The 15,989-nt window shown below is 41.9% G+C and overlaps 1 protein-coding gene across 1 annotated transcript in view; it reads right to left on the reverse strand.

Annotated features, from left to right (window-relative positions):
• Positions 1 to 15,989, reverse strand: part of KCNQ3 (potassium voltage-gated channel subfamily Q member 3) — a 379,802-nt gene that overhangs the window by 124,792 nt on the left and 239,021 nt on the right. Inside the window, exon 2 of the mRNA XM_030189943.1 lies at positions 5,327 to 5,417. Within this exon, the coding sequence (XP_030045803.1) occupies positions 5,327 to 5,417 (91 nt within the window). The remainder of the gene's footprint in view (positions 1 to 5,326; positions 5,418 to 15,989) is intronic.

Genomic DNA, 15,989 nt, shown 5'->3' on the forward strand with positions numbered 1-15,989 from the left:
ACAGTAAAAAGGCTGTCCTAACTTTGGGGTCCTTTTACTAAGGTGTGCTAAGAGATTTAGAGCATGCTAAATGATAAGATGGCCATAGGGACAGTCCAGAGGGTGTAAAGGAAGGATCTAGTGAAGCTTGAAAAATGGTTCAATAATTGGCAAGTAAGATTTAATGCTAAGAAATGTAGGGTCATGCACTTGAGTTACAAGAATCCAAGGGAATGGTACAATATAGGAGGTGAAGTGCTTCTGTATACAAAAGAAGAGCAGGACTTTAAATCCGTGGCTGAGTATTATTCTCATTCTTTCTTTCTTATTTTTAGTTTTATTTACCAGGTCTAGTATATATACATTAGCCTAGTATAGAAGTAGCACATAGTTTTTGTACAGGAAATTTCAAAACATATTTAACTAGAGCTAATTTTCATAAAGATAAATTTTTTGCAAAATAACTATGAAGCAAATTTTGCTTGTAGTTGTGCCACATGCTAATAAATATCAAATTGTTTAGCATAATTTGCATCAGAATAACTCACCTGTTAAATAAGTTTCCAAGGGCACACCAACTACGCATGAAAACTGATTTCTGGTGAAGGAAATATTTTTTTAAAACTCCAGCCATTAAAATGAAAAATAATGTCCAAAGAATTAAGATGTATAGAAATTTATTTAAATTTATGAAAACGTTTGAAAGCATTTCTTTTTAGATAATTTTTCTTTGCAGTACAATGAGTAAGTTATATGTCTGTTTATCTGTTTTATGATGCTGCTATATTTGATGTTTTATGAAACATATTTAAGCCACATTGTCCTAAAGTAATTTGGATAATGTGGGATAAAAATATTAATAAAATGCATATTCTATTAATGAAAGTAAAGACCTACCCCTCTGTTTAAAAAGCAGCGCAACTGACGGGCAGAGCAGAGTACAGGCTACAACAGAAAATTTGAAAGGAATGCCATTAAAATATAGGAAAGCAATGCAATCACACCAAGAGACGGGTAAAACTAAGGAACAGAAGACAGGGGGAGAGAAAGAGAAGGGGGGATAACCGAACACATAAAACAGATCAGAGACGAAACAGGTTTAGCTGGTGGGTTCAGACTGTTTCTCCGAAGGTTAATCGAAACAGCCAAGTTTTTACCTCAGTTTTAAAGTTCTTGAAGGAAACATTGCTGCATAGAGAGAGGAGAAGATTGATCCAAATGTGAGGTGCAAGAAAGATAAAAGCACTATGTTGTGTATATTCCAGATAGGCCCATCTGGGACTAGGCAGAACGTGGAGGATCCAGCCAAGACAGTAAGGAATGGATAGACAGGAAAGATAATTGGGAACACCCAGTCTAAGGGCCTTGAAGTTAAGAGTTGCAACTTTATATGTTATCCTTTGTTCAACGGGAAGCCAGTGATATTGTTTCAGTAGGGAACAGGTGTGGTCAAAGCGATGGGCACGACATAGTAACCTGATGGATGTGTTCTGAAGTGTTTGAAGTTTCCTTAGTGTGCTATAGAATAGCACTTAACGAGATGCGTGCAGATCCAAATTGTTACCAATACCAATAATTGATTGTTAGCGCTCATTTATTGATGTTAATTTGCTCGTTAGCCAATTGAGTTGCGTGCACATCTCAGAATAGCACGGAAATTTGCACACCATTGATAGAAATGCTTTTTAGATGTGTTCATTATTTACAGGATAGCGCATAGGCACGTATATGGCATGTATGCACATATATATGAATATTATAAACATTTATACACATAACTGGTGTATAAATGTTAGTGCCTGCTTGATAGAATTACCCCATGTGTTCCTTCATCCACCGTCTGACCTCTTGAGATCCAAACTGCTCTCTCCAGGCAGATCAGAGTTAGCAGGGTGGGTGAGAGGACAGCTCTGTAATTTCCACATTGTCGTGTTTCAGGGTAGTGAGCCCTTGGGCCACGGTTGCAGGGCCAACTGTGGCAGACAGAACACCTCCAAGGCCTACGCAGAGAGGCAAAAGCAGGACACTGGTATGGCTAGAACTCTGGGGCTAGGCGGGAACTCAGGAGCGGGACTTCAGCAGGAACCAGAAACAAGGCTTAGGCAGGAACCAGGAATGAGGCTTAGCTTTATCTGGAACCAGGAACATGGCTCAGCTTTAGCAGGAACCAGAAGCAAGGCTTGGCAAGAACCAGGAACTTGGCTTGGCTAGAACCAGGAGTGCAGCTTGGCCAGAACCAGGAGCAAGGCTTGGCAGGAGCCAGGACCATGGCATTCAGGAATAAGGCTAACAGGAACAAGGCTGGCTTTTTGCGAAGGCACTGAGAATCAGGGCTGAGCTTCCTTAAGAGTGCTCAGGCCCCAATGACGCCCAAGTGTGCCCTTCCCCAATGAACTACTGTCAGCCCAGATCTGCTAAGCCATGGCAGGTATGCACAAGTGCAGAAAGATACCGCTGTTGGATTCCGCTGGGGTCGGGTCAAAGTTACGGTAAGATCGTGACACACATGTACTTGCAGGGATAAATCAATGGACATTTGCATTCTGCCACCTTTAGCAAGAAGAAAGAGGAGGAAGAAAAAGGATCCTGGAGGCCCCCAGCAAGGGGACACAGAACTCCATAAACTTCATCTTGTGGGGCAAAATAGCAGACCACCAAGATGGTAATAACTATTCAAAAGAAAAGAAAACAGATGAATTTAATCCACACAAACTAAAATCTAAGAGCCCAATATTCAGCCAGTGGCAGTAAGTGTTTTGCTGATTGCTGGCGGCTTTATCCCGGTATATTCAATGACGGACCATATCTGGGCTTCAGTGTTGAATATCCAGGCATGCACAGCCAGATAAAATGTAACTGGATAAGTGTGATATTCAGCACTTAAAGTGGCTAAAAAGAATCGCATAAAGATAGAATTGCATTTCAGGGGAGAGCAGTGAAGGTTACTGGGCCCCCCTGGCTGTTGCCTGCTGCCCCCCCCCCCCCCCCCATTGAAGCTGCTGCTGCTGCTGCCGCCACCCTCCCTCCCGAACACTACAGACCCCTGGGCCTCAGCGGGCCCTCCCCGCTCCTACTTTGAAGGGCCCTGGTGGTGTAGTGGCTTCTTCATGGGCAGGTAAGAACACCACTTTTTCCTGGCCACTGCTGCTACTCTGTCCAGCGCTGCTGTGTTTCCAAAATGGCTGCTGAGACTTCCCGCGGTATTCTTGGCTGCCAATTTTAAAACACGGCGGTGCTGGAGAGAAGTAGCAGCAGTGGACAGGAAAGACTGGGATTCTTTCCTGCCCCCAAATAAGTCACTAAGTCACCAGGGTCCTTCAAGGTGGGACTGGGGAGGCTCTGAGGGGGAGAGAGCCTCTGGGCCCACTAGAGCCTCTGGGCTTTTGGGCACTGCCCGGTTGCCCGAATGGTCAGTCCACCCCTGCTGCATTTTATTAAGTCCTATTTATGTGGTTATCTTAGCTGGTTAAGTGCTGAAAATTGGCACGTAACTGGCTAAATGCTGATTCTGCTCCCTGAACTGCCATAAAATAGCAGGTTTGGGCTGGGGTGCTAACTGGCCATTTTCAGCAGCACTATACAGTTAAGTGTCACTGAAAAGTTCCAGTTTGCCCCAGACAGATGATTGAAACAGCCAGGATCTTCTCCTGGCTGTTTAAATCATTTTGAATATTGGGCAGTCAATGTAAAACTCAACATGGCCATGTTTCAGTCTAGCAAGCAGGTTTCTGGCGTCTCATTTGATTTGGAAGGTTACTAGGCTGCAATTTGATTGTACAATTTGTCATACTGCACTAGAGTGTTGGTCTGGAGTTCACTAGCAGACATCCCTTGGTTTATAGCCCTGACGCAGACTTCACAAAAACATGGCCAGATTGGATTTTATAGCTGGATTTCAAATTGCTTGCATTAAATTCATCAATTTGCTCTTCTTTCCCACCTCGATAGGCTTCTGTTTTGCCCCTCGTGTGCCTGCAGACCCTTGCCTCTCTTTTCATCTTTTGCAAAACTCATTTTGGCTGCTCAATTTGATCAGCGGCACCACCAAGGGAAGAGGAACTGGGTTGCTGAGTTGAGTATATACGACCTGATAAACACATTGAGAATTTCTGCAAGCTGCTGCTCTTAGAAAAACATAGCAGGGGGGGTGGGGGGGAAGGAGGCACTAATTTGCAGAGCTCCAGAGCTAAATGTGATTTACGTGTGGTATATTATCCTAGTGAAGAATAGGGACAATAAATCGTCAATATTTTTTGTTAAGTAAGACTGTTTGTATAGCCTGGCTTGAAACAGAAACACACTGCACAAGATTTAATTCAGAGCTCAGAACAGCCATACAACCTACAAAGTTAATAACCCTTCTTCTTCAGGTCAGAAACGAGCAAATGTTGACCAATATCTCTGTTTCTCACCTGACCCACCCCACCCTGTTCCTGTGAGACTGTCATTGGAATGCTTTTGTGTTTCACTTATATATATTCTGATATTTGTCACCATTTGCTCATTTCTGATCTGAAGAAAGGTTACCTTTGAAAGCTGATCAAAAAATGTATTGTTAGTCCAATAAACAAAAAAAAAAAAGGTATCATCTTATTTTCTATTTAATGTTTTGTTCTTTTTTATATATATTACCTTTAAAAGTGAACAAACATGGCTACCATAACAAAGTGAAAGAAGCTTCAGATTTTGCAAAGATTAATCCAACACCACCAATTTTTGTTTTTTAATCTCACAAGACATTACTGTCATTTGTTTTCTTCCACCTAATGAATGATGCGCCAAACATTGAAAGAATAATAACGGACTGCTTTACTTAGATAGAGAGGTTACACATCTTTTTGATTTCTCCGTGCTTATACGTTTGATTTTTGCTTCGATAACCTGTCTCTATGTTTGCTTTGCTGAGCATATGCCGCTGCTTTGCATCATTAAACTGTAAACTGTTTGTTTATATCCTGGTGTTGGTTATTTGTTGCCAGTGTCCATTGTGGGATCCATGGTACACCCAAAATAAAGAATCCTGAAGAAAAGCTGGGGCTTAGGTTAGGGGAGATTTTGATGGACACCGTTTTACAAAGAAGAACTTCATTGTTAATGGGTCTCCATCTGAGCTAGTGGGGGGGGGGGGGGGGTGTGGAATACAGATGGAAGGGAGGCAGTGGATACAAATAAGTCTCATGCATACTCAGAGTAGAAATCTTGATGACCTAATTGGGTTGAGGCTCTTGACAACTGCACTTTCTCATTGTACTAAATTATTTCACATTACATCAGTTAAATCTGGGTCTTGGACATCCCAAGCATATCAATAATACAACATAGTGCTCAATAGCAGTCATGTACTTACAAGCATCAGCAACCAGTCACCTGAAACTGTCTCATATTCCTTGAACGTTGTTAGAATGGCCAAGATCAGACACCCAAGGACTATTAAAAACCTAAAAAATGTAAACAAAAAAAATGTAAATCAAAAGACATTTTCACCAGTCCAATTACAGGATTTGTCCTGAAGTTATATTACAAGAAAGTCACATTCAAATATCTTACTGCAGCCCCTTCCTATGCAGTGCTTTGAGCTAATTAGTGAGAAGAATGACCTTAATAAAAATGCTAACTTAAAGCAAAAAAATACCACAGTGGTCTGCCCCATGGACCAGTAGCAGCCCTGCACGCTTCTGTTTAAGACACTCAGCTTTGATACTCAGATGCAGTTAACCCTCACTGAACTGGCAGGATTTGAAGAGAAATGTATGTTGGCAAAGAGTAGAATCGCAGTCGTCGAACAAGAGCTACTTGGACAGGTGGGATTCCTGGTTGACTTCTGAAAGGATCTGTGCTCCACAGTGAGAACTAGCTGGACTATTAAAGGAGAATGGTGTGAGCCAGTCAGTAAGAGGGTCTTTTGGTAAGGCATGCTCGCGTTTTTGGCGCACGCTAAAATTGTGGGCGCGCTAAATGTTAGAGACGCCTATGCATTCCTATGGGCGTCTCTAACGTTTAGCGCGCCCACAGTTTTAGCGTGCACTAAAAACGTGAGTTTGCCTTAGTAAAAGATGCCCTAAATTATTTTATTATTATTTGCTGCATTTATATCCCACATTTTCCCACCCATTTGCAGGCTCAATGTAGCTTACAATATAATGCAACAACAATCACATTGATGAAATAAGAACATCAGACTATGGATAATAGATAAGGTGCAAAAACATATCATGGCAACCATATTAACGGAGTATGAATTTCAGCATTGTTGCAGATAAGGTGCATAAGAAAATTATGTATAATAAGAAGTGGATAAATGGGTAAAAACATAACATAATAACAGGACAAGATATAATGATTCAGTAATTAGGTGTAAGTTAAATTAAGCAAATTAAAAAGGTCCATTATAAATGTATCTGGTGAAGCTTAGGTGTCAGTTTCTTATGGGGGATCTTTTTTGTACGTCTTTTTGAACAAGTAAGTCTTTAGTAACTTCCGGAAGGTCAACAGGTCATGTGTTGTTCTCCCCACATATACTATCCCACCTTAATTCTTCATGAGTAGGGGTGGGGGTAGGTTCTGACTCGGTTGGCTTCGGAATCCTGCAGCAGAAAGTCCAGTCAGGTATGACTAACCTGGCTCCCTCAAAATGCTATGCAACAGCTCAAATGCTTATCCAGGGTTTATATGTAAGGACATATTTATATAAAATACATGCCTGCAAAGTTTGCTACATGCTGACATGCTGTCATAAATCTTAACCTGTTAACAATGTTTTGCCTTTTTAAATATGATTCTGATATTCAAGTCTCATTTCCGCATCATTTGCAAGACCACTGTTGAAAGAAAATATGGTTAAAGCAAAGCACATTTGCTGATTGCCTCTTTTCTTGTACTGCTGTATGCTGTGTTACTCTTATACAACTTATCATTTATGTAATGCATAACTCACCCCACCAAAGCACCCCTCTAGGGGAAGGGGGCTCAACCCTGACTTACAACTCTCAACCCTGACTGGGTTCTTTCGCTAGAATTTGTACTGAGTCAGTATTATTGGCTTTAACAGAAGATATGTCACTGATGATGGATTGAGGAGGTATCAGGTTACTGGTCCTCCTCAAGTTACTTTGAAGTTTGGCTGGTACTGGGGCACAAGGGTTATCCATAGAGGGCATGCAATCATTACTCACAAGTTTCAAAAAGCTTTGCTGGATGGAGCATGGTCTAAACCTTTTGTTCTTAACCCAGTCCTCAGGACACGGCCAGCCAGTCGCCAGCCAGTCAGGTTTTCAAGGAGGAGTGGCCTAGTGGTTAGGGTGGTGGACTTTGGTTCTGAGGAACTGAGTTCAATTCCCGGCACAGGCAGCTCCTTGTGACTCTGGGCAAGTCACTTAATCCTCCATTGCCTGCCGCATTGAGCCTGCCATGAGTAGGAAAGCATGGGGTACAAATGTAACAAAACAAAAAAGATACCCACAAAGCATGCACTGATTCCACTGTATGTATATATGACTCATGTTTATTCATTGTGGGCACCATGATTGGCTAGGCATGTCCTGAAGATTGAGCTGAAAACCCCTGCTATTAGCCAGTACCTCTGAAATGGGGTGGTCCACAAGGCTCCTTATTATCCCCATTTTATTCCATATGTTCCTTCACCCTTGAGCAGTACTATTAGGGATAAGGGGTGAAGGTATATAATTATGCTAATGATATTCAGATTTTGATCCCACGGGGTTATTTCTGGGATACTGCACTATGAGGCCATTTTAATAAGCTGTGGTAAAAAGTGGCCTGCGCTAGTGTGAGCGTGTGAAATTGGCGTGCGCTGGGCCATTTTTTACTGTGGCAGGTAAAAAGGCCTTTTTAAAATGGGGGCAGAAAATGGCCGTTCACATTAATTGATTTGATTTGCTTACTTTATTTATTTTTTGTCTATTAGATTGTAAGCTCTTTGAGCAGGGACTGTCTTTCTTCTATGTTTGTGCAGCGCTGCGTACACCTTGTAGCGCTATAGAAATGCTAAATAGTAATAGTAGTAGTATTAAATGCAGCATGCGCCTATTTACTGCCTGAGCCCTTATCACCATCTATTTACTTGGCGATAAGTGTTCACACGCTTCTCATGCTGTAATCAGGCCATGCACGGCGATGTGGCCACGCTGCTGATTACTGCCGGGAACGCCAGTGTGGCAGAACATAGAAAATTACTTTCTACCATGGGAAACAGCGGGCACCAACTTCAGAATTACCGCTGGGCGTCTGTGCTACCTCGGCGGTAGTGTCGATTTGGCGCATACTACCTGCGCATTAACCCTACCACTGCTTGGTAAAAAGGCCCCTAAATGCATTCTACAGATATGTAAATGTATTCTTGGCATGCATGGCTCCAATTTGGATGGAACAGTTTGCCTGACTCCTGACTTTAGTTTGCTTCTGGAGGAACTGATTGTTGTTGGGTTTCTGAAGAAAAGAGCTTAGGAGTCCATTCAGACTCATCTACCTCTGGAAAAATGAGTAAGATCTGTGATAAACAAATCTTTGGCTAGGATGAAATCAGCGAAGTAGTTATATCCTCTGTTGTGCTCCTCTGACATCTCGATCAATGTAACTATTTATATTGAGTTACCCCCAAGAAAGCCATCAGAAAACTGCAGATTGTTCAAAACTATAGACTAAAGTTAATCACTGGGAAAAGGTAAGGATATGGAGTTATGATACCACTTTAATTTTTTTTACATTGGATTCCTATTGTTAGACAGGTTCTTTTCAAGGGGGGTAATATTTAGCCTGCGGAAGTAAGTGGCTTGTATGCTGCTAACACTGAATATTCCATGCCGGGCATGTGCAATTCCTGACAATGAATATCCAGGTATGCACGCTGACCCGGAAGTTAACTGGGCACTGGCCAGTATTCAGACCAGTGCCCAGTTAACTCAGCACATAAACTTAAGACCAAGGAGGTTTTATGACAAGAGATGGATCTAGCCTATCTCGCCCATTCTGTAGCCAGTGGGCGGAGCTTGAGGCCATACTGTGTGACCCCAAATATTTGCAGACGCTATTGAAAACAATAGCAAACATGAGGTTTATGACTGCCTATATGTGTGTGGTTTTTTTTAAATTTGAAAGCTTCTGATATATAACCCAAAGGTTTTATTTAACCTCTGGGTGGGGGGGGGGTCCAGGGGCATGAGCTGCAGTCTGCGAGTGCAAGTGCTCTGGAGCTGCAGCCTTGTTTTTGGAGCTGTGGGAGGCTCGCTTTTTGTAGGGGGCAGCTTTTAAAAAAGGCCCCCAGCTCTGCCTGAGCCTTGGGTCCTAGTTGTGGTGGACCCCCTCCCAGAGGTTAAAAAAAAACCCTCGGGTTATATATTGGATGATTTCAAATAAATAAAAAAAGCTGTCAAATATTTTAAAAAGCTCACACATAGGCAGTCATAAACCTCACAAGTTTGCTACTGTTTTCAGTAGCGTCTAAATGTTTGGGGTTCCACAATATGGCAGCTGTGTGGGGAAGACAGCTTCAACTTTTTGACATCATGACATCTTCTGTCATAAAAACTCCCTGGTTAAAGACAGTCTTTTTGTTGCCCTAATTTTATGTGCTCACATAGCCAGTTAAGGACTAAATTCTATTTATGACGCCTACAAAATTGATGCTGAAAAAATACACCTAGAAATATCTTATAAACTATGCCTAAAGTAGGGTTTATAGAATACACCTAGGCATAGGTTTTTTGGCACCCACTCCTGTGACTAAATATAGGTGAAGTAATTTACACACAAGTAAAACCTGGTGTAAATTCCCATGTCTTCTATAACACTGCATGTAAATTTTAGGAACATCTATAACCCGCCCATGCTCTTCCCATGGCCACACCCCCTTTTGAGATCCATGTAGTGGAATTTACATTCACCACACCACATTATAAAATACGCATAGCAAGTTGTGCATGTAAATTCTAATTCTTGCCAATTAGTGCTGGTGATTGCTTTTTAGGGTCCAATTATTGGTGCTCATTCGCTTGTTAATCAATTAAGTTTTGTACACAATTCATCCATGTGGCCGGAATTACATGCATAACTTTAGTCGCCATATATAGAATCTGGGGGTAAAGGACCAATATTGCTGCTAACACCCAGATTTAGCGCTTAGATTTAGGTACCAAAATCGGTGTGGATTCTATAACACTGGGCGTAACGTAATTGGCTTAACAAGCTAATGAGAGCACTGATATCAGCACTTAACAAGAAATAATGAGCACTTATTAGAATTTAGGCACACAACTCGCTAAGCATATTCTGTAACAATGTGCGCTGAACTTCTAACGTGTGCAGGCAAAAAGGGGCATGGTTATAGGAGAGGAAATGGGCGCTTCATGGGCATTCTGGAATTTAGGCACCTAGTTATAGAATATGGCCCAGTGCGCCTAAATCTACGCACTGGAGGGGCATAACCGAACGGAGCACCCAAGATTTCCTGAGGGCATCCTCACAGGACGTCCCCGGGAAGGGGCAGGGAAACCCGTATTATCGAAACAAGATGGGCGTCCATCTTTCGTTTCGATAATATGGTCAGGGATGCCCAAATCTCAACATTTAGGTCAACCTTAGAGATGGTCGTCCCTAGAGATGGTCGTCCCCAGTTTTCAACAATAATGGAAACCAAGGAGGCCCATCTCAAAAAGGACCAAATCCAAGTCATTTGGTCGTGGGAGGAGCCAGCATTCATAGTGCACTGGCCCCCCTGACATGCCAGAACACCAACCAAGCACCCTAGGGGGCACTGCAGTGGACTAACCGATGCACTAACTGAATGGAAAAAGGCATGCAGTGGTCACTAACCACCTCCCACCCCGAAAAAAACAACTTTAAAAACTTTCACCTTTTTTTTGAGTATGGGTGAAGGACGTCCTTCGCTATGCCTCTGTCCCTGCGACTGCAGTTGAGGACGTCCTTTCCTATTTATTTATTTATTTAGATTTTGCTCACACCTTTTTCAGTAGTAGCTCAAGGTGAGTTACATTCAGGTACACTGGATATTTCTATGCCTCCGTCCCTGCAATGGCAGTAGAGGACGTCCTTCATTATGCCGCCGTCCCTGTGACGGCAGTTGAAGACGTCTTTCGCTATGCCTCTGTCTCTGCGATGGCAGTTGAGGATGTCCAAAATGTGGATGTTTGTGAGAAGGACATCCATGCCTGCATGTTTCTGTGAGTGACATCCATGCCTGTTATGCCTCCAACACCCCCTTTATTTATTTGGATTTTGGATCACAAGTAGCAACAGTGGGATTTGAACCAGCCATCTCTGGATTGCAAGACCAGTGCTCTAACCACTAGGACACTCCTCCACTCCACTCCCTTGAAATTTGGCCATCCCTGTGGGGGGGGGGGGGCAGTTGAGGACGTCCAAAATGTTTGAAAGAAGGATGTCCATGCCTTCGTTATGCCTCCACTGACACACACATACCTCCCCCCCAGGGACCTGCATACTGCCCCCCCCCCCCCCCCACAGGGATGGCCAAATTTCAAGACAGTGGAGGAGTGGCCTAGTGGTTAGAGCACTGGTCTTGCAATCCAGAGGTGGCCAGTTCAAATCCCACTGCTGCTACTTGTGATCCAAAATCCAAATAAATAACACATGAACCTTATTTGTCTACTACAACTCTCTGTATTTGTTTCACTACCGGAAATGGCAATTGCCTCTACAGTATTATGTAAGCCACATTGAGCCTGTAAATGTGGGATATAAATAATCATCTTTGTTCTTGGCTAGGGTCATTCAATCATGGGCCCTAATTCAGTAACTATGAACAGTTACCTGATGGAAAGATTCCCCCTTCTCCCCAGAGCTATGAACGCTGCCTCTGAAGCACGCCCAGCCAGCAGAAAGCCTGACCTTGGCACTGAGCCATCAGACTGTCCTTGCATGTGCTTCGACTCATTCAGCATAAGTAAGCACATGTCATGTGGTATGTGTGTTATGTGCGCAGTGTAAACTGCATGTACCTTTAGCAGGGAATGGGGGACGGAAAAAGTTAGGATGTAACTCTACATGCACAAGTACCTATTTTCCCCTGTCATTTGTGCGAGTAATAATGACATATAAGAAAGATTCAAGGTAGAGAATTTGTCTTTTTTAACCACAAGAGGGCGCTCCTACTCCACCAGCAAGACAGCACATAAATATTGAAAAAAACAATCCTGCTTTAAAAAAAATGCAGTATTTAATAATAGGTTAGAGGATTTAGAAACAATTGGCTACAATTGCTTAGGGAGGAAATTCTGTCATAACAAAGAACATGATTTTAAATCTTGATCTATTGTTTTTTTGTTAATTATTTTCCCCATACACAGAACATTATGGAAGTCATTTTCAGAAATGTGTTTTCCAAGTGTGAGCCTCCTTTTAATGCAGAAAAGGATCTTTTCTAAAATCATGTGGCTTTATACATGTGTAATAATATGTATACCAGAGGCGTATCCAGCCCTCCAATTTTGATGGAGACCAGGGGTAGACTGGGGGGGGGGCAACATATTCCCTGCTCCCCATCTCCTTCCCCACGTACACATTAAAAACACCTTTACTGCCAGGGATGCTGAAGCCCCTTTGGTGCCTGAGCCACTCCCCTCCTCCTGTGCTGCTGCTGTAATGCATAAGTCACTGCCCAGTTGCCCATATGTTTATGTCTATGTACCTCCAGCTACTGACTCTAGGACTCCCCGAGCATGTTCAGTTCTTCAAGAGCAGAGTCCAAAGTGTGAAGACTCTGGGGAGAGAGAGAAACCCCCAGAGTGAAGCAGGGAAGTGACCTGTTTGAGTCAGAGGTGGATGAAGGAAACTTCACCTCCGGAGTGGGATGGCAGAGTAGATTTCACTCCTTGGTCTAGTCTGGTGGCTGGGGAAAAGCTCCTTGGGATGTCTGTTTAGAGTGATCAAACAGCATCCCTGGGTTGTTCTGCTGAGTGGGACGGACAGAACCCACTAGGTGCAGGAAAATAGATAGTGGTAGAAAAGGAAGAACTGACAGAGTATTACATTGCTGCATCATATTTTCCCCTCCCCCCCCCCCCCCCCCCCATTATTGTTGATGAGAACTGTTTATCCTTACCTTTTATTTCCCTGCTTTAGAGTCATTCTTATCCCCACAGACTGGCTCCCAAACAGGGACCTGAGTGGAACTGGAGTGAATTTTTGAGTGATAATTTTACTTTTGCAGTTTTTCAGTTAATAAATAGAAATTAAACAAAAGAAAGGAAAATAAGGTGATACCTTTTTTAAAATGGCAAAATGGTATTATTTTATTTTGTTTTATTTCTTTTATTACCTTTAAAATGTAATTACATAACAGCCACACTTTATCTGAGTTTTGGGTGCAATGCCTGGGCCTACTTTTCACGAGATGCAGGAGTTCTTATCATTGTTGGAGTCCCAAGATGGCAGCTGGGACTCGTTGGCAATTTGCCAACTACGCAAAACTTTGGTGCCATGCATGAGTAATGAGGAAGGGGAGATCTTTGTGATCACCTCACAGCCTATGAAAATCAATATGACATCAGATTCTCAAAGCCCAGCATGGAAACCCTCTCTAAAGGAAATCACACAATGTGATACCTGCAAGCGAGCCTTCTCCGGAGTAGCCCCCACACTCTGGAATGCACTTCCTGAAAGGCTTCACTTAACACAAGACTATCTCTACTTCAGGAAGCAGGTGAAAGCTTGGCTCTTCAACAAGGCCTTTAACGGAAGAAGTAAGTGACACCGGCTGCACATATTATAGCAGGACATGTTTATCCACTCCTACCCTTGCCAAGATAATGTTCAAGGACCTTTCCTATCTCATTTGCAACTCTCTTTAACTAGTCCCCTATTTTCTCACTCCTGTTACTCTATCTTATCTATGTTGTCTATTACAATATTTTTGTGTATTGTGTTTACATTGTAAATGTTGCATACTATGCCATACTTTCTGTTGTTGTTTGAATATTTTTACTGCTGTAATTGTCTATTGCTTTTGTTTGACTTATTCTTGCTGTATACTGCCTTGAGTGAATTCCTTCAAAAAGGCAGTAAATAAATCTTAATAAATAAATAAAATCATTGTGTCATTTGAAGGGGCTAGTTATAGGGGACTCACTGTATTCTGATGTTTTCACCTAGTAAATGACCACCAAAACAGACATTATGAGTATCAGGTGTTTAACAATCAGATTTACCATTTATAAGTACAGTTTTTTTTTAATCATTAATTAGGTTGAGACCTGGGAGCATTTAACATCTTGTTTTCCTGTGCCTACATCAAAAGGAAAAGATGGCATGTGAAAACTTGCTCCTTTTGTTTTGTGGATTGCAGTCGGTTATTATAAAAATGCACTTGCCTTTTTTTTATTACTACTATTTCACAGAGAAATTATTCAATAACGAGGGAAGGGTTTCCTTCATGCAGAACTGTCCAGAATCAGTCTAAATGTGCCAACATTGTCCAGTTCAGCACGCTATTGGCTGCCAAGTTCTTACAAAGTTAATTATGAAAAATAAATCTGTTTGCTCAGGCTGCTTGCTATGTGAAATTTCCATCACTGTTTCAGTATTGCTACGAAGTATTACATATTAAGGGCACTTGCTTTAAACTTTGTTCTAATTCATTTAGGCCTGATGGACCTTTGGTCTGTCCCAGTGTGGCAATACTTATGTACATATCCAGTCCTTCCATGCACATGGTTTTGCTTTTTAAACCCAAAGGTGAATCCTAAGGGTGGTTGAACAATTAGGTATAAACTGTGTTGTATCTGACTTTACCGGTTTTGGACTGCTTTGGATCCAACTGATCTGTACATCTGCTGTCTAGGATTTTGGAAGATGGAAATGAGAAAATAAAATTAAGTTTTGGATATACTCTGTAGAAACTGTTGTTTACTTTTCCAATGTGTGTATGGATACCTGTTCTGGTGTGTGCATATCTATACATATGACTATGATTTCTGAACATGCGGCATCATTAAAGGACAGGCTTTTAAATGCCCAGTTGGGTATATATGCTAATCTCAACTTTGTTGAATGTTTCAGACTTATCCATCTACTTGCTCGCATGATATAATTGAATTATATTATTCTGTTTCACCGCAGTGAATTTGTGGAAAAATGGAACAGGGTAATTACCCAATATCAATTGGATTTGATGTTGCTTACTGTTGATGTGTTACAAGGTATTATTGAGGATCAAAAAAACAGAACTTAATCAAAAATTAGAAAGTGTAAAGCAGGTTGAGGAGTAGCATACCATTTAGCAGAGCAGCGCAGTATGAAGAAAGAGCAATGGACTATGAAGATTAATAAATTTAAATGAGATGAATATGACTATACAAAGGGATAAACATCATGGACTCATGGGCGAATGCATTTCAACTAAAACTCAATACAGATAAAACACACTGCCTCATCCTTTCATCCCAATACAATACGAACAAACCCACAAATATAAACACCCCAGACTATACCCTCCCTATCTCAAACAGCCTGAAAATCCTCGGCATTACTATCAACCGTAACCTTACACTTGAGAGCCAAGTAAACTCTACAACTAAGAAAATGTTCCACTCAATGTGAAAACTCAAACGCGTGAAACCATTCTTCCCGAGAGAAACATTTGCAGCTTGATACAATCAATGGTACTAAGCCATGGAGACTACTGCAATGGAATTTACGCGGGATGCAAAGTACAACTCATAAAGAAACTTCAGACCGCTCAAAATACAGCAGCCAGGCTTATATTTGGAAAAGCGTGATTCGAAAGCACTACACTCCTCAGAGAAAAATTACACTGGCTACCAATCAAAGAACGTATTGCTTTCAAAATCTGCACCTTGGTCCATAAAATTATCTATGGTGAAGCCCCGGGATACATGACAGACCTCATAGACCTACTAATAAGAAACACAATCAGATCAACACGAACATACCTAAATCTCCACTACCCAAGCTGCAAAGGACTGAAATACAAATCAACCTATGCATCCAGCTTCTCC

The sequence above is a fragment of the Microcaecilia unicolor genome, chromosome 1, assembly GCF_901765095.1.
Source record: "Microcaecilia unicolor chromosome 1, aMicUni1.1, whole genome shotgun sequence".
Classification (NCBI taxonomy): Eukaryota; Metazoa; Chordata; class Amphibia; order Gymnophiona; family Siphonopidae; genus Microcaecilia; species Microcaecilia unicolor.